Source organism: Salvelinus sp. IW2-2015, linkage group LG28 (genome assembly GCF_002910315.2).
Source record: "Salvelinus sp. IW2-2015 linkage group LG28, ASM291031v2, whole genome shotgun sequence".
In the NCBI taxonomy this organism is placed as follows: Eukaryota; Metazoa; Chordata; class Actinopteri; order Salmoniformes; family Salmonidae; genus Salvelinus; species Salvelinus sp. IW2-2015.
The window spans coordinates 20,698,252-20,717,992 of record NC_036868.1 but is presented as its reverse complement, the minus strand read 5'-3'; the positions used below and the strand labels follow the sequence as shown (position 1 = coordinate 20,717,992).

Here is a 19,741-nt window from a genome sequence, read left to right as displayed (position 1 = left end):
GAGAAAAAGAGAAGGAAAACGAGGGAGAGCGAAGAGAGTGAACGGAGAGAGAGAGAGAGAGAGAGAGAGAGGAGAGAGAGGAGAAGAGCAAAGAGAGAGAGAGAGCAGGAGAGAGAGAGAGAGAGAGAGAAAGAGGAGAGGAGAAGAGGAGAGAAGAGAGGAAGAGAGAGAACGAGAGCGAGAGCCGAGAGAGAGAGAACGACGAAGAGAGAGCGAAGAAAGAGAAGAGAAGAAGAGGAGAGAGAGAGGAGAACGAGAGAGCAGAGAGAACGCAGAGAGAGAGAGAAGGAAACGAAAGCAAGAGAGAGAGAAAAGAAGCAGAGACGATTGAGAAGAGATCGAGAAGAGAGAGAGCAAGAGACACGAAGAGAGAGAGGAGAAAGAGGAGAGGAGAAAGAGAGAGGAAAGAAAGAGAAGGAACGAGAGAGAGAAAGGGAGAACGAGAGAGAGAGAGAAGAGAAGAGAGAGAGAGAGAGAGAGAGGAGAGAGAGAGGAGAGAGAGAGAGAGAAGAGAGAAGAGAGAGAGAGCGAGGAGAGAGAGAGACGAAGAGAGACAGGGAGACAAGAGAGACAGACGAGAACGAGGAGCAGAGAAGAGAGAAGGAGAAGGAGAGGAGAAAGAGAGAAAGAAGCAGAGAACAAGAAAGAGCAGAGAGAACGAGAGAGAGAGGACGAGGGAGAAGAGGAGAGAGAAACTAGTAGAGAGAGAGAGAGAGAGAGAGAGAGAGAGAGAGAGAGGAGAGAGAGAGAGAGAGAGAGAGAGAGAGAGAAGGAGAACGAGAGAGAGAGAGAGAGAGAGGTTGTAGTGAGGCAAAGGAGGAATTAGAAAGATGTAGGGAATAACAAAGGAAGGGGAGAAAGGGGTCAAGAGGGAGGAGAGGGGCAGGATTGGAATATCAAAGGATTTCACCTCTTTTATTAGTAAAAAAAAATGCATCACATCAGAACCAGTAACAGTACCTTCAGCCATGTCTTCGTCGACTGTCAGTTTGAAGTTTTTACCGCGTCGGACCACTCTGACAGAGTGCCAGTCATTATCATTGAGCTTTTGTCCAGCATATAGAGTCTCTGGTCCCTTGCCTGAGAAGGACCGTTTGTTAGTTCAGGGTTAGGGTTAGTCAGCAACGCAAACCAAACCTTTGTTTTGTCTGGGTGAGCTGGGTTATTTTACCAGCAACCTTAGCGGGGACGGCAGAAAACGGATGTTTCTGGAATTCAGGGATACAGTATTTTCAACCTAACTTCCGTTCCCCCTTTCTACACCTGCTACGTTAGGTTAGTCTACCACCAACCAATTTGTTGGTCAGAGAAGGAGAAAGCATTTTTTGGGACACTGATTCTAGCTCGGATCTTGAATGCAGGAAAGCAGGTTTGTTGCACTCTGGGCATTTTGTGTTTACTTCGCTAACTCTAAAATCAAAGATTTGGTTTGGCTTAAAGTAAAAACAGAGGAGAAAAGATCTGAACAGATTACAATAAATGACAAACGATAATACATACAGTATATGTGTACAGTATGTAATAATCTATGTCCTCTGTCAGTGGACGTATGACTGCTTATATGGTAAGATAATAACTGCTGTTACTCATAAAAGGGCTTGGAACTATTTTTAAAGCACATTTCTACACAAAGCCGACAAATCATGGAAGGTGCAGGTCCACAGGTTCACAGGTCCACAAAGGGCAAAGAGAGAATCTCTTCAAATACAAATTCCTCTGCTATCCACAAGAGGGCGTGTCAAGCCTGTGGTGTGCCACTCCAGTGTGTTCACGGAGTGTGTGTGTGTGTGTGTGTGTGCGCTCGTGTGTGTGTTTCATTACACACATTACCTACTGCCGCATTAGGTGTGCTGTGCAATCAGTGACATTGATCAGAGTAATTGGAGTGAACGACTGTGTCTGATCTGTCACTCAAACTGGGATCTACCGTGAAATAAAGCTGCAGCTCGGGGACAGGCTGTCACACACACACACACACACACACACACACACACACACACACACACACACACACACACACACACACACACACACACACACACACACACACACACACACACACACACACACACACACACACACACACACACACAGAGCGAGAGAGAAATGCGCACAGGCGCACACACTCAAACACAGTTCCAAACACACCTTGCACACGTATCAGTTGAAACCAACATTCGTTCTCCAGGCAACATTCATAAACCAGGCCCTCGACTGTCTGTCATGACCAACACATGCTCCTCTCTCTGTCAGACTCAAAACCTCTTCATGAGTAAGAGCAGTTGTACTGTACCTCTGTACAAGTCATTCAACCATTTATCTTGTCAAGACAAATAGAGAATACCATTCCCATACTCGGACCATTACATATGGGAGGGAATTTCAGTAACATTTTGACAGCAAAAAACTGTAAACCTAACAAAATAGATAGAGAAAAGTTGGATAATTGAGTTAAATGTAACGTATAGAAACAATTATAATTTCTTCTTTGATCTTGGCTATAGCTAATCTCTTATCCATGTAATTCCATTATCGCACTTCTGTACATTACCCTATCTATAACACACAAATCATGTCAAACATCATTATATAACGTTCATTTAAAGAAGAATTCTCCAACAAGTGGAGTGGTGACTTACTGGTGGTACAGTTTATCCTGACACAGTCTAGATGGGGGGAGAATAAGTGACAGATGAAATCGCATCCTTCAAGGTAAAAGCTGCAGACATCCAAGAACAGAAACTCCACCTTCCGGGGACGGTCACATGACGTCGGCGGCCATTTTAGGTCGTTATGGTAACTTTTGATGATGTCAACATCAAACTGCCATTTTGGATATTATGTCTTATTCTAATTTTGACCATTACGCTTTCTTTGAGTTAAGGTCAGAATTCCTTCTCTCAAATTAAAATAATTTTCTTTGTGTTTGGCAGTATTTTGTAGGTCGGATGCGTGCTATAAAATACATGTTCTTAACTATTTCTAAAAAATATTTTAAATGTATTTACATGTTTGTTCAATTTCAAAATGTCCGCTTGCAGTTCATTGGCCACATCGATTTACCAACCCAGTATTTTGGAAACTTCATTTTGTACTCAACACCTGTAGCCATCAGTTGATTTATAAATCAATTTGCAGTATACTTTACATTAAACTACAGGCTACAAAACAGTGTTATATGATGGGTATCTCGTTCAAAAGAAGATACAGGAAGTAGACTAGTCCTGTGATTGGTCTGATTGGATTGGTCAGGTGATCTGGGTTGGGATCCATGTGACCCAGCTCGTCATGTACCGTCAACCGCAACAGAAAAGTGGAAGCAAACAGCATCGATCCAGTCAGCACCAGCACTGTATAGTGGCCTAGAAGCGAACCACTAACCTGGCTCTAACACAGGACTAGTTGTAGTAGTAGTGAATTTGTTTATGTTTGTTGGAGCGAAAGCAGCCGGATCACATTATCTACTGAGCAGTATAGTTGATAAAGTGATTGAAAACATAATGTATATAAAACTGACTGTAATAGTGTGATGGTAATTATGTGTTGACAGGTGGGGTTTGTGTGTGTATTGTATGATAGCGCATGCGTTCATCAGTACTACAGATTGGGTGCTTCTATCCTATCCCATATTTGGGCCGACATGTAAGCTTGAATACAAATAAGTTATACTAGCAAGAGCAGTGAGCAAGTTTCTCTTTTCTTTGAAGTAATTGCATTATTCCCACGCAGCTGCAGCCAGATGTGCGAGTGCTTTTTGGAATTTTGAATCCTATCCTATATGCCTATAGGCCACCATCTGCAGGCTAGCTGTGTGCTGTGGGCTCGGGCTGTGTGCCAGACGGGCCGCAGGCTAGGGGCCGTTGAAGGGGTGAGTACCATCTTTGAACAAGGCGACATGGGAGATACCACCTACACTACTGTAGGGGTACTAATGGGAGGAGCCATGGACCTGCTAATATGGACCAAACCAAAATAAAAATAAATAAAACAGGAAATAATAAACAAAACACTGTTACGACAAGAACAAGCCCAGACAATAAACCCAGATGTTATCAGTACGTTACATGAGAGATACAAATTCAAAATAAAATAATAGGACCTATTAAAAGTCTTATAAATGCGTATATGGTATAGCTATATGCTAGGCCAATGTGGAACAATGTTTGTGAAAAATGTTGAGTAAAACATTGAAAGTGTCTAGCCTGAGAGTGATGTTACAATTAGTGCATTTTTCTACAGTCAAGTCAATATCGTAATGAAGAATGACTGCGGTATGATCTGTTCAAAAGATGTAGCCTGAAAGCATGGATATCGTGGTTAAGTGTTAGATTCATGAGCTAGAAATACCCTACAGAGACCACAGCAACAAAGCAAGAAAATACTGTATATGATGCCAAGCAAATCAAAATACAATCCATGCAACTACTGTACAAAAATGATTAAAAATGAGTTTTAGTTTGTGTTAGATTTTTTTGATGTATTCGACCAAAACAAAAAAATAACTCATGTAAAATACAACTCACGAAAACTACTATGAGCTAACTTAAACATGCCTCCTCAAAAGAAGAGGGTTAGCGGTTAACGGTTTTATACGATACCTAGGTTGACCGTGAGTTTGACGCGGCCGCTGTCCAGCTCGAGACGGAGTGTGTCAGCAGAGTCCCGAGAGGTAGCGGCCATTAGGAGCCCGAATGCACGCTGGGACTTGAAGCGGAGGGAGACGTCCTCGGCCTCAGTGTGCATCACGCTTGGCATCACCACTTTCATATACATGCTGCCATCGTAGCTCAGGATGGACGCCTCTGTAGAGGGGAAGGAGAGAGGAGAGAGAGAGGAAGTGGGTTTGAGACTAATAAGACAAACCTCAATGGATATACACTACCGTTCAAAACTTTGGGGCCACTTAGAAATGTCCTTGCTTTTTAAATAAAAGCGCATTTTTTTGTCCATTTATATAACATCAAATTGATCAGAAATACAGTGTAGACATTGTTGATGTTGTAAATGACTATTGTAGCTGGAAACGGCAGATATTTTATGGAACATCAGACGCCCATTATCAGCAACCATCACTCCTGTGTTCCAATGGCACGTTGTGTTAGCTAATCCAAGTTTATCATTTTAAAAGGCTAATTGGTCATTAGAAAACCCTTTTGCAATTATGTTGGCACAGCTGAAAACTGTTGTTCTGATTAAAGAAGCAATAAAACTGGCCTTCTTTAGACTAGTTGAGTATCTGGAGCATCAGCATTTGTGGGTTCGATGACAGGCTCATAATGGCCAGAAACAAAAAACGTTCTTCTGAAACTCGTCAGTTTATTCTTGTTCTGAGAAATTAAGGCTATTCCATGCAAGAAATTTCATCAGACAAGATAATCTTATTTCTCATGGTCTGACAGTCCTCTAGGTGCCTTTTGGCAAACTCCAAGAGGGCTGTCATGTGCCTTTTACTGAGGAGTGGCTTCCGTCTGGCCACGCTACCGTAAAGGCCTGATTGGTGGAGTGCTGCAGAGATGGTTGTCCTTCTGGAAGGTTCTCCCATCTCCACAGAGGAACTCTGGAGCTCTATCAGAGTGACCATCGGGTTCTTGGTCACCTCCCTGACCAAGGCCCTTCTCCCCCGATTGCTCAGTTTGGCTGGGCGGCCAGCTCTAGGAAGAGTCTTGGTGGTTCCAAACTTCTTCCATTTAAGAATGATGGAGGCCACTGTGTTCTTAGGAACCTTGAAAGCTGCAGAAATATTTTGGTACCCTTTCTCAGATCTGTGCCTCGACACAATCCTGTCTCGGAGCTCTACAGAGAATTCCTTAGAATCTCATGGCTTAGTTTTTGCTTTGACATGCACTGTCAACTTTTGGACCTTATATAGACAGGTGTGTGCCTTTCCAAATCATGTCCAACCAATGGAATTTACCACATCATGTTGTGGAAACATCTCAAGGATGATCAATGGAAACAGGATGCACCTGAGCTTTCAATTTCAAGTCTCAAAGGATCTTAAGGTATTTCTGTTTTTTAATTGTAATACATTTGCAAAAATTTCTAAAAACCTGTTTCGCTTTGTCATGATGTTTTATTTTACGGCTGTAAGGTAACAAAATGTGGAAAAAGGGAATGGGTCTGAATGCACTGGACATGTACTTAAGGATGAAACATAGGCCTACACGTCCCTCATGTCTTATCGACGCAGCATCCCACATACACACTCCAAACGTTGTACTACACTACTGTGTCTGCGCGCCCAGGCTCGACACACAATGCTCAACAAGCAGAACATTTACACATCAACCTCTTCCTTCCTCTACAATTTCCCTTTGTTCCTAACAGTGGTTCCTTCATGACTATCATGCACACCTGTTTTCAGACACACACACACACGCCACACACACGCAAACACACACAACACGCACACGCAAACACACACACACGCACACACAAACACCACACACACACACACACACACACACACACACACACACACACACACACACACTCAGTTGGTAGAGCATGCCACTTGGATAGTGGGCTTGATTCCCACAACCACCCAGATCTAAAATGTATGTGTCACACACATGACTGTAAGTCACTTTGGATAAAAGCGTCTGCTAAATAGCATATATTACATTACGATTACACACACTGAACTCTCACTCTCTGACTGACACATCTGCAGAGCCTCCTAGCCCAGTTAAACAGAGAGATCAGCACATCAGATAGGAGGAAGGGGACACATTTAGTCGCAACACAACCCTATTTCTGCTGTTCACACTTGTCGTCATGGGGTGACTGGCAGACTGGAAGGTGTTCTGTTCTGGGAGAGGTGTATTAAAAAGGGCACTCAGCCATGAAATACCTTCTTTGACACCTCAACTTTAAAAGGACAAATAGCCCTCAGGCTTTATTTTATTTGGATTAAAATATAAAACTATCTCTGGCTGGAGATGATAGTATTGCAACGGTCTAAGCTGAGGCTCTCTAGGGGCAAGTTTGCAAGGAAATAAAAGTGTAAACTTCACCTACTGAATGGATTTCTTTGTTCTTGTTCTACTTGTTGTTGTGATTTAATACTGACACTGATTTGATTTTAGCTTCACTCAGGCAACAATATTCGACCGCCAGCGCTTGACAGAGCTTGACATTACAGCTACAATTTATGTCAAACCAAAAGTGGCTGCGACAAATATGTTATGAAACATGATGCTTTGAAGGCAAGGTTGTTTGATGGCAACTCGTCAAAAAAAGCTAGCTTGCTAGCCAGCTCCGTTGCTAAATATTAGACGTCCGGACACGTCCGACGTTCTGTAACTGATTGTTCCATGCTCTTAACTACACGTAGACGACAATCAGACCTTGGCCATGAAAAGTGAGAGAGAAGGCCCTCTCTTTCTTCCCTCTATTTTCCACCAGAACAGAAACACATCGTATTTCTCTGTGATATCCCCTCTGACAAGCCAAGGTATTGACTTCAGCCAGCCAGGCCCAGGTCCAAGATCCAAGAGGCAGGAAAACAAGGTGAGAGATGTGCTGTGTGTGAGAGCGTGTCTGACTGGCTGAGCGCATTAGAGAACATCTCTAATAGACATGTAAGGACACAGAAAAATGATCGCTTGTTGAGTGCAAAGGGCTTTTCTTGAAGGAATTGTTATTTTAATTTTTAATTTAACCTTTATTTAACTAGGCAAGTCAGTTAACTCACTGTTCCCCGGGCGCCGAAGACGTGGATGTCGATTATGGCAGCCCCCCGCACCTCTCGTATTCAGAGGGGTTGTGTTAAATGTGGAAGACACATTTCAGTTGAATACATTCAGTTGTACAATTGACTAGGTATCCCTCTTTCCCTTTCCCTTTCTTGCGGTCAATTTGCCATCTACAAATTATTTCGAATTATGTTCTGGCCCCCTGACCAATCCGCTCAAGGAAAAATCGGCTGAATATAGTTGATGATCCCTGGTTTACACCCCGGTAACAGACTAGGTGATCGGCCCCTATATGAAACGGTATGGGTGTGTGTGCGCGTGTGCGCCAGTGTATATTATGTGTCCCTGCATGGGTGCGTGTGTGTGCGAGCTTGTGTTTGATCTGTGACACACACCCACACACACTTCCCCACATACAGTAAAGTGCTGCTATGCCTACCCAGCTGTGTGTTGCTCTAAAGAGAGGTAACTCTGAACAGCTCATTTCAGATGGTAATTAAGGCGGGGGGGGGGGTCAGAGTCACTTTACATAATTAGCTGAGAAATACAGGCAGGAGATGGAGGGATACAGGGAGGGAGGAAGGAGGAGGGAGGAAGAGGAGGAAAGACTATTAACAACATGAAAGCTCCACAGCGCAGATCCCTGAGATGAAGATGGAAGGGGGTGGTGCATGTGTTGCTAAGCAGGGTTTTCTGCAGTCAAATTTCTGCAGCGGCGTTTAACATGGAAGTCAACATTGTGGATGCCTGTTCCGCGGTCTCTTCCTCTGTGTTGGTGTGTTTGTGGAGTAGTGACAGGCAACGACACGTCTGCCACATTGTTTCAGTAATCAAACTCCCAACTGGAGGCTTGGCTGTCAACGTGATGGGACGTCTGTTGGATGTGGATCCTGTGAGTCCCTTATGTGAAATCTACCTTGTGTGTTTAGATGCTGACAGTGTTTAATGCTACAAATACACAGTCATGCAGGAAGATCATGTCAAAGTCATGTACGCAGCTAGGCCTAAATCTGGTGTTGATATTCCTTTTTCATTGTTGACAATTGAGGGGTTTCTGCACGAATGTGTGTATGTGTGTATGTGTGTATGTGTGTGTGTGTGTGTGCCTGTGTTTGTGTTTTCGGGCAGCTCAAGCTGAGTGTCTGTGCTCTTTCAGGCAGTGTGTTTATGTCCATGTTTGTGTTGACTGCAGTAGAGCTGAGTGTGTGTGAGTGTGTGTGTGTGTAGAGCCCCTCTCAGAGTCAGGCAATGGGAAATGGCTCCACTCGAGAGAGGCTGTTTGCGGCGAGTGGACATTATCCCCCATAATCCCCCCATGTCACTCAGTGTGGAGTGTGTGAGAGCAACGTTGTGGCAAAGTTTCAACAGCATCAGCGGTACTGGGGAGCCATCATCCCCTCTTAACGCTCGGCAAGCTAGCTGCTTCTTTCCAAAGTCTTTCAAGATCGACGTATGTGTGTGAATGTATGTTGACATTGAAACGTGTACATACTGAGTCACATGCTCATTGTTATAGGGATGCTGAGTCCCCTCCTCATTGTTATAGGGATGCTGAGTCCCCTCCTCATTGTTATAGGGATGCAGAGTCACATCCTCATTGTTATAGGGATGCTATGACACATGCTCATTGTTATAGGGATGCAGAGTCACATCCTCATTGTTATAGGGATGCTATGACACATGCTCATTGTTATAGGGATGCTGAAGTACCTCTCATTGTTATAGGGATGCAGAGTCACATGCTCATTGTTATAGGGATGCTGAGTCACTGCTCATTGTTATAGGGATGCTAGTACATGCTCATTGTTATATGGATGCTGAGTCACATGCTCATTGTTTAGGGATGCTGAGCCACATGCTCATTGTTATAGGGATGCTGAGTCATTTTTCATTGTTATAGGGATGCTGAGTCACCTCTCATTGTTTAGGGGTGCTGAGTCACTTCCTCATTATTATAGGGATGCTGAGTCACTTCCTCATTGTTATAGGGATGCTGAGTCACTCTCATTGTTATAGGGATGCTGAGTCACTCCTCATTGTTATAGGGTGCTGAGCCAATCTAATTATTATAGGGATGCTGAGAGTCATTCCTCATTATTATAGGGATGCTGAGTCACTTCCTCATTATTATAGGGATGCTGAGTCACTTCTCATTATTATAGGGATGCTGAGTCACTTCCTCATTGTTATAGGGGTGCTGAGTCACATGCTCATTGTTATAGGGATGATGAGTCACATGTTCATTGTTATAGGGATGCTGAGTCACATGCTCAATTTTATAGGGATGCTGAACACATGCTCATTGTTATAGGATGCTGAGTCACATGCTCATTGTTATAGGGATGATGAGTCACATGTTCATTGTTATTGGGATGCTGAGTCACATGCTCATTGTTATAGGATGCTGAACCACATGCTCATTGCTATAGGGATGCTGAGTCAAATGCTCATTGTTATAGGGAGGCTGAGTCACATTTTCATTGTTATAGGGATGCTGAGTCACTCCCTCATTGTTGTAGGGTGCTGAGTCACTTCTCATTATTATAGGATGCTGAGTCACTTCTCATTGTTATAGGGATGCTGAGTCACTCATCATTGTTATAGGGTGCTGAGTCACCTCCTCATTGTTATAGGGGTGCTGAGTCACATCCTCATTATTATAGGGATGCTGAGTCACTTCCTCATTATTTAGGGATGCTGTGTCACTTCCTCATTATTATAGGGATGCTGAGTCACTTCCTCATTGTTATAGGGGTGCTGAGTCACATGCTCATTGTTATAGGGATGATGAGTCACATGTTCATTGTTATAGGGATGCTGAGGACATGCTCCATTTTATAGGGATGCTGAACACATGCTCATTGTTATAGGGATGCTGAGTCACATGCTCATTGTTATGGGATGCTGAGTCACATGCTCATTGTATAGGATTATAGTCACATGTTCATTGTTATAGGGATGCTGAGTCACATGCTCATTGTTATAGGGATGCTGAACCAATGCTATTGTTATAGGGATGCTGAGTCACATGCTCATTGTTATAGGGATGCTGAACATGCTCATTGTTATAGGGATGCTGAGTCACATGCTCATTGTTATAGGGATGCTGAGTCACATGCTCATTGTTATAGGGATGCTGAGTCACATGCTATTGTTATAGGGATTATGAGTCACATGTTATTGTATAGGGATGAGAGTCACATGCTCATTGTTATAGAATGCAGAGCCATGCTTTGTTTAGGTGATGCTGAGTCACTGCTATTGTTTAGGGATGCTGACCACATCTCATTGTTATAGGGATGCTGAGTCACAGTTTATGTTAGATGCTGAGTACTCCTCATTGTTATAGGGTGCTGAGTCACTTCCTCATTATTATAGGGATGCTGAGTCACTTCCTCATTGTTATAGGGATGCTGATCACTTCATTTGTTATAGGGGTGCTGAGTCACATTCTCATTATTATAGGGATGCTGAGTCACTTCCTCATTATTATAGGAAGCTTGAGTCACTTCCTCATTATTATAGGGATGCTGAGTCACTTCTCTATATTATATGGGATGCTGAGTCATTCGTCATTGTTATAGGATGCTGAGTCACATGTCATTGTTATAGGGATGCTGAGTCACTTCGTCATTGTTATAGGGATGCTGAGTCACATGCTCATTGTTATAGGGATGCTGAGTCACTGTCATTGTTATAGGGATGCTGAGTCAATGCTATTTTATAGGGATGCTGAGTCCATGCTCATTGTTTATAGGGATGCTGAGTCATCGTCATTGTATAGGGATGTGAGTCATGCTCATTATTTAGGGATGCTGAGTCACATTCGTCATTGTTATAGGATGCTGATAATGCTATTGTTAAGGATGCTGAGCACATGCTCTATTGTTATAGGGATGCGAGCCACATGCTCATTGTTATAGGGATGCAGAGCCATGTTATTGTTATGGGATGCTGAGTCACATGCTCATTGTTATAGGGATGCTGAGTCACATGCTCATTGTTATAGGGATGCTGAGTCACATGCTCATTGTTATAGGGATTCTCTAATGTCATTTTGTTTTATATTTTACTATGTTTTTCTCCCCAATTTCCATCTTGTCTCATCGCTGTAACTACCCAACGGGCTCGGGAGGTGAAGGTGGAGTCATGCGTCCTCCAAAACATGACTCGCCTAACCGCGCTCTTAACACCCGCCACCCGCCAGCTTAGCTCGGAAGCCAGCCACACCAATGTGTCAGAGGAAACACCTTTCAACTGTCGACCGGGGTCAGCCTGCAGGCACCCGGCCCGCCACAAGAAGTCGCTAGAGCGCGATGAGCCATGTAAAGCCCCCCCGGGCCAAACCCTCCCCTAACCCGGGCTACGCCGGTTGTGGCACAGCCCGGGAAGGAACCCGGGTCTGTAGTAACGCCTAAGACCGCTGCGCCACTCGGGAGCCCACAAAAGTCTGATTTAAATCATGCCCATAGTAAGTTTGATCAGAGATAAAAAAAATCAACTGCTCTTTCATACCATTTACATGTTACTGTGGGGTCCTAGAAGAGGTTTTCTGAGTCAGATATGTTCAATGGGCTTTGTAAGGGGATGAATTAAATCCAGATTTCTTCCTATGTTAGGAATATTATGGCCACTCAAACACAGTGTGTCCATTACGGTGACTTTCAACAGTCCTCGCGCGGTTAATTTGACTATGCATTATTCAAACAGCAAAGTCAAAGAGTTGTAGTATGACTAATACTGTGACATTGGCATAACTTCCTATTTAAAAGTGTATTTAGGCATATTTGAAGTAGTTTTTAGAAATATCTCTCATGTCCTAACTGGGCAATGAGACAGATTAGTCTAGCAGGTGTATTTGACCTGAATGCTAGTGAAGTGATGATTCATGATTTTAGTCAGATGACTTATGGTTGCAAGATGTCCTTCCAGCATGTGGTCAGTCTGGTCAGGTCTTCAGCACCTTCAGCGGGGCAGGTGACAACTGGATGCATCTGGTTTTCAGGGGAAATGGAAAGAGAGCCTGTGACGCGATTTCCTCTTTTGGATGTTAAACAAGGCGACACTCCATCTTAACTCCTCCTCCACATTTACCGGATTGGTTGAACACTGCCGAAGAGAACCTCCCCCGACAGTAAAAACAATTGTTGTCAGGACTAGAAAGAAAGATACGCCGCTTAGGTGTTTCTTTTATGCCTTTTACGTGATGTTACGTCTTCAGTCACACACACACTGTTCTGTCTGTTCCACACTCTGCCACAGGGGGGCACTACAGGCCAGAGGTTACAACACAACGCGACAGATAATGAAGAGAAATGACGAGAATGGGAAGGAGAAAGGGAAAGGAGGGAGGAAGGGAGAGAGAGAGGGAGAGAGGAATCACGGGTCCTATTTAACAGCAAGATATGGAAGCTCGTACACTTTCTGTCTGCGTTGGCACTGTCTGTGCTTCGTCAGAACCCCCCCCCCTCCCCCCTTAAACCAGCCTAGGAACCTTAAACCCTGCCAAGGAGATTGGAGGTCTTGTCAATTTGTCAGATGGGCGCTCTCTGAAAGCTTGATTTGGTCTGGTTCTTCTTTAGAGCAGGAGAGAAAGGGAGGCAGAGAGGGAGGTTAGAGGTGCAGTCACCTAGACCCTAAACCCCACTGACTTAGCCATACCCTGACTATCATCTCCAGCCAATTTATATGCACTGGGACGTGACGGCCCCATCCCTATCCCCTCCCATACAGAACACACACACACTGCAGTGTTTATATACACCCCAGCACCAGTACAGGGCTCCTAAGCACACATTTAATTAGAGTTAGGGATTAGAGAGCAATAGCATAATGTTCCCAAGCAGAGCAGAGGAAAAACCACCCCACGCCTGGAAACAGCATTATAGAGTGGAAGACCTCGCTGCTCTCTGCTACTATTACAAGTAAACAGTGTCAAACAAATCCCTCTCTCCCTCTCTCCCTCTCTCCCTCTCTCCCTCCTCCCTCTCTCCCTCTCTCCTCTCCCTCTCTCCCTCTCCCTCCTCTCTCCCGCAGGACGTTTCACTACGAAATGTCTAAAGCTGCATCAGGCTCCAGTTGACTGGTTGATGTTGAATGGCTCCAAGCCTCCTTCCACCATCTTCACCAAACAACCACGGAGCTCCAAACCACCGTCACCATCCATCCATCAACCACTTAGCCTGATACAAATTGGGGGGCGGAGAATGGGGAGGTGGGAGACACATGGTGTTCTTACAGCCTGTTCTTCAGCTGTAAAACTCCATCTCACTGTGTTACGTCATTGCCTTCTGAGAAGCTACATGAACCCACTACGGTACAGCAGCACAGCCATGTTATACACCGCTAAATGAGCCCTCATCGACATTTGACAAAAGCCGTCAGCACATAGAGAGGATAGAGAGAATAACATAGGAGGATAGAGAGAATAACATAGGAGGATAGAGAGAATAACACATAGGAGGATAGAGAGAATAACATAGGAATAGAGAGATAAATAGGAGGAAGAGAGAATAACATAGGAGGATAGAGAGAATAACATAGGAGGATAGAGAGAATATAACATAGAGATAGAGAAAAAACATATAGAGAGAATAACACATAGAGAGAATAACACATAGAGAGAATAACATAGAGAGGATAACACATAGAGAGGATAACACATAGAGAGAATAACACATAGAAGGAGAAATAACACATAGAGAGGATAACACATAGAGAGAATAACACATTGAGAGGATAACATATAGGAGGATAGAGAGAATAACACATAGAGAGAAAAACATAGAAGTAAACAGAGAGAATACAAGAGAGAATAACACATAGAGAGAAATAACCAGAGAGAATAACACATAGAGAGATAACACATAGAGAGAATACACATAGAGAGAATAACACATGTAGAGAGGATAAACATAGAGAGAGATATAACACATAGAGAGAATAACACATAGAGAGGATAACACATAGAGAGAATAACACAGAGAGATAACACATAGAGAGAAATACACATAGAGAGAATAACACATTGATAGGTATAACATATAGGAGGATAGAGAGAATAACACAGAGAGAATAAACACAGAGAAACAACACATAGAGAGAATAACACAAGAGAGGATAACACATAAGAAAAAACACATAGAGAGGATAACACATAGAGAGGATAACACATAGAGAGGATACACATAGAGAGTAACACATAGAGAGAATAACACATAGAAGGATAACTATAGAGGATAGAGATAATAACACATAGAGAATAACACATAAAGAGAAAACACATAGAGAGAATAAACATAGAATAGAGATAACACATAGAGAGGATAACACATAGAGAGAATAACACATAGAGAGGATAACATATAGGAGGATAGAGAGAATAACACATAGAGAATAACCATAGAGAGAATAACACATAGAGAGATAACACATGAGAGGTAACACATAGAGAGGATAACACATAGAGAGGATAACACATAGAGAGGATAAACATAGCAGAGGATAACACATAGAGAGGATAACACATAGAGAGGATAACACATAGAGAGGATAACACATAGAGAGATAACACATAAAAACACATAGAGAGATAACACATAGAGAGGATAACACATAGAGAGAATAACACACTAGAGAGGATAACACATAGAGAGGATAACACATAGAGAGAATAACACAAAGAGAGAATAACACACATAGAGAGATAACACATAGAGAGAAATAACACATAGAGGGATAACCACATAGAGAGGATACACAAGAGAGAATAACACATAGAGAGGATAACCACCTAGAGAGAATAACACATGAGAGGATAACACATAGAGAAGAAATAACACATAGAGAGGATAACACATAGAGAAATAACAATAGAGAGGATAACACATAAGAGAGAATAACACATAGAGAGATAACACATAGAGAGATAACACATGAGGAGAATAACACATTGAGAGGATAACATATAGAGAGGATAACACATAGGAGGATACACAATAGAGAGAATAACACATGGAGAAGAAAACATAGAGAGGATAACACATAGAGAGAAAACACATAGAGAGAAATAACACATAGAGAGAATAACACAGAGAGAATAACAATAGAGAGGATAACACATAGAGAGAAATAACACATAGAGGAATAACACATAGAGAGATAACACATAGAGAGGATAACACATAGAGAGAATAACACATAGAGAGGATAAACACATAGAGAGAATAACACAGAGAGAATAACACATAGAGAGAATAACACATAGAGAGAATAACACATTGATAGGATAACATAATAGGAGGATAAAGAGAGAAACACAGAGAGAATAACACACAGAGAGATAACACATAGAGAGAATAAACACATAGAGAGGATAACACATAGAGAGAATAAACATAGAGAGGATAAAACATAGAGAGGATAACACATAGAGGGATAACACATAGAGAGAATAACACATAGAGAGAAATACACAATGAGAGGATAACATATAGGAGGATAGAGAGAATAACACATAGAGAATAACACATAGAGAGAATAACACATAGAGAGAATAACACATAGAGAGGATAACACATAGAGAGGATAACACATAGAGAAATAACACATAGAGAGGATAACATATAAGGAGGAATAGAGAGAATACACATAGAGAATAACCCGATAGAGAGAATAACACATAGAGAGAATAACACATAGAGAGAATACACATAGAGAAAAGAGAGTAACACATAGAGAGGATAACACATAGAGAGGATAACACATAGAGAGGATACACATAGAGAGGATAACACATAGAGAGCAATAACCATAGAGAGGATAACACATAGAGAGGATAACACATAGAGCGAGGATAACAAAACAATTAAAGAAAGAAAAAGAATAACACAATAGAGAGGAAACACATAGAGAGGAAATAAAAAAACCAATAGAAGAGATTAACACATAGAGAGGATAACACATAGAGAGAATAACACATAGAAGGATAACACATAGAGAGGATAACACATAGAGAGAATAACACAAAGAGAGAAAACATAGAGAGAATAACACATAGAGAGAATACACATAGAGAGGATAAACATAGAGAGGATAACATAGACAAACTAGAGAGAATAACACATAGAGAGAATAACACATAGAAGGATAACCAATAGAGAGAATAACAATAGAGAGGATAAACACATAGAGAGAATAACACATAGAGAGGATAACACATAGAGAGAATAACACATAGAGAGAATAACACATAGAGAGGATAACACATAGAGAGAATAACACATTGAAGAGGATAACATATAGAGAGGATCACATAGAGAGAATACAACATAGAGAGAATAAGAAGAGAGAATAACACATAGAGAGGATAACACATTAGAGAGAAAACACATAGAGAGAATAACACATAGAAGGATAACACATAGAGAGGATAACACATAGAGAGAATAACACATAGAGAGGATAACACATAGAGAGAATAACACAGAGAGAATAACACATAGAGAGAATAACACATAGAGAGAATAACACATTGATAAGGATAACATATAGGAGGATGAGAGAATAACACAGAGAGAATAACACACAGAGAGAATAACACATAGGAGAATAACACATAGAGAGGATAACACATAGAGAGAATAACACATAGAGAGGATAACACATAGAGAGGATAACACATAGAGAGGATAACACATAAGAGAATAACACATAGAGAGAATAACACATAGAGAGGATAACATATAGGAGGATAGAGAGAAATAACACTTAGAGAATAACACATAGAGAGATAACACATAGAGAGAATAACACATAGAGAGAATAACACATAGAGAGGATAAACACATAGAGAGAATAACACATAGAGAGGATAACATATAGGAGGATAGAGAGAATAACACATAGAGAATAACACATAGAGAGAATAACACATAGAGAGAACAACACATAGAGAGGATAAACACATAGCAAGAGGATAACACATAGAGAGGATAACACATAGAGAGGATAACACATAGAGAGGATAACACATAGAGAGGATAACACATAGAGAGGATAACACATAGAGAGGATAACACATAGAAGAAATAACACATAGGGATGATAACACATAGAGAGAATCACAAGAGAGATTAACACATAGAGAGGATAACACATAGAGAGAATAACACATAGAGAGGATAACACATAGAGAGGATAACACATGAGAGAATAACAAAAGAGAGAATAACACATAGAGAGAATACACAATAGAGAGATAACCCATAGAGAGGATAACACATAGAGAGGATAACACATAGAGAGGATAACACATAGAGAGAATAACACAAAGAGAGAATAACACATAGAGAGAAAATAACACATAGAGAGAATAACACATAGAGAGGATAACACATAGAGAGGATAACAACATAGAGAGAATAACACATAGAGAGGAACCTAGAGAGAACACATAGAGAGGATAACACATAGAGAGAATAACACATAGAGAGGATAACACATAGAGAGAATAACACATAGAGAGGATAACACATAGAGAGAATAACACATAGAGAGAATAACACATAGAGAGGATAACACATAGAGAGAATAACACATTGAGAGGATAACATATAGAGAGGAAACACATAGAGAGGATAACACATAGAGAGAATAACACATAGAGAGAATAACACATAGAGAGGATAACACATAGAGAGAATAACACATAGAGAGAATAACACATAGAGAGAATAACACAGAGAGAATAACACATAGAGAGGATAACACATAAGGAGAATAACACTAGAGAGAATACACAAGAGAGAACACATAGAGAGGATAACACATAGAGAGAATAACACATAGAGAGGATAACACATAGAGAGAATAACACAGAGAGAATAACACATTAGAAGAGAATAACACATAGAGAGAATAACACATTGATAGGATAACATATAGGAGGATAGAGAGAATAACACAGAGAGAATAACACACAGAGAGAATAACACATAGAGAGAATAACACATAGAGAGGATAACACATAGAGAGAATACACATAGAGAGATAACACATAGAGAGGATAACACATAAGAGGATAACACATAGAGAGAAAACACATAGAGAGAATACACATAGAGAGGATAACATATAGGAGGATAGAGAGAATAACACATAGAGAATAAATAGAGAGAATAACACTAGAGGAATAACACATAGAGAGATAACACATAGAGAGGATAACACATAGAGAGAATAACACATAGAGAGGATAACATATAGGAGATAGAGAGAATAAACATAGAGAATAACACATAGAGAGAATAACACATAGAGAGAATAACACATAGAGAGGATAACACATAGAGAGGAAACATAGAGAGGATAAACATAGGCGGATAACACATAGAGAGGATACACATCAGAGAGAATAACACATAGAGAGGATAAACACATAGAGAGGATAACACATAGAGAGGATAACACATAGAGAGGATATAACACATAGAGAGGATAACACATAGAGAGAATAACACATAGAGAGATTAACACATAGAGAGGATAACACATAGAGAGAATAACACATAAAGAGAGGATAACACATAGAGAGGATAACACATGAGCAGAATACACATTAAAGATGAGAATAACACATAGAGAGAATAACACATAAGAGAGAATCACATAGAGGATAACACATAGAGAGGAAATAACACAATAGAGAGAATAACACATAAGAGAGGATAACACATAGAGAGAATAACCACATAGAGAGGAAACACATAGAGAGCAAACACATAGAGAGGATAACACAAGAGAGATAACACATAGAGAGGATAACAAAAAATACAAAGGAAGATAACCAAATAGAGGATAAACACATAGAGAGATACCATGAAGAGAATACACATTGAGAGGATAACATATAGAGAGATAACACATAGAGAGAATAACACATAGAGAGAATAACACAGAGGAATAACACATAGACCGAGGATAACACATAGAGAGAATAACACATAGGAGAATAACACTAGCAGAGGGATAACCATAGAGAGGAA

At 41.2% G+C, this 19,741-nt stretch overlaps 1 protein-coding gene across 2 annotated transcripts in view; it reads right to left on the bottom strand.

Annotated features, from left to right (window-relative positions):
• The window catches only part of LOC111954320 (neurexin-3b-like), a 457,756-nt gene that overhangs the window by 280,367 nt on the left and 157,648 nt on the right, over nt 1-19,741 (bottom strand). For both annotated transcript variants that reach the window (XM_070435771.1, XM_070435769.1), the window contains 3 exons: nt 4,599-4,802; nt 2,640-2,666; nt 961-1,080 (listed from right to left, as the gene is read on the bottom strand). In XM_070435771.1, coding sequence (XP_070291872.1) covers nt 961-1,080; nt 2,640-2,666; nt 4,599-4,802 — 351 coding nt within the window. The remainder of the gene's footprint in view (nt 1-960; nt 1,081-2,639; nt 2,667-4,598; nt 4,803-19,741) is intronic.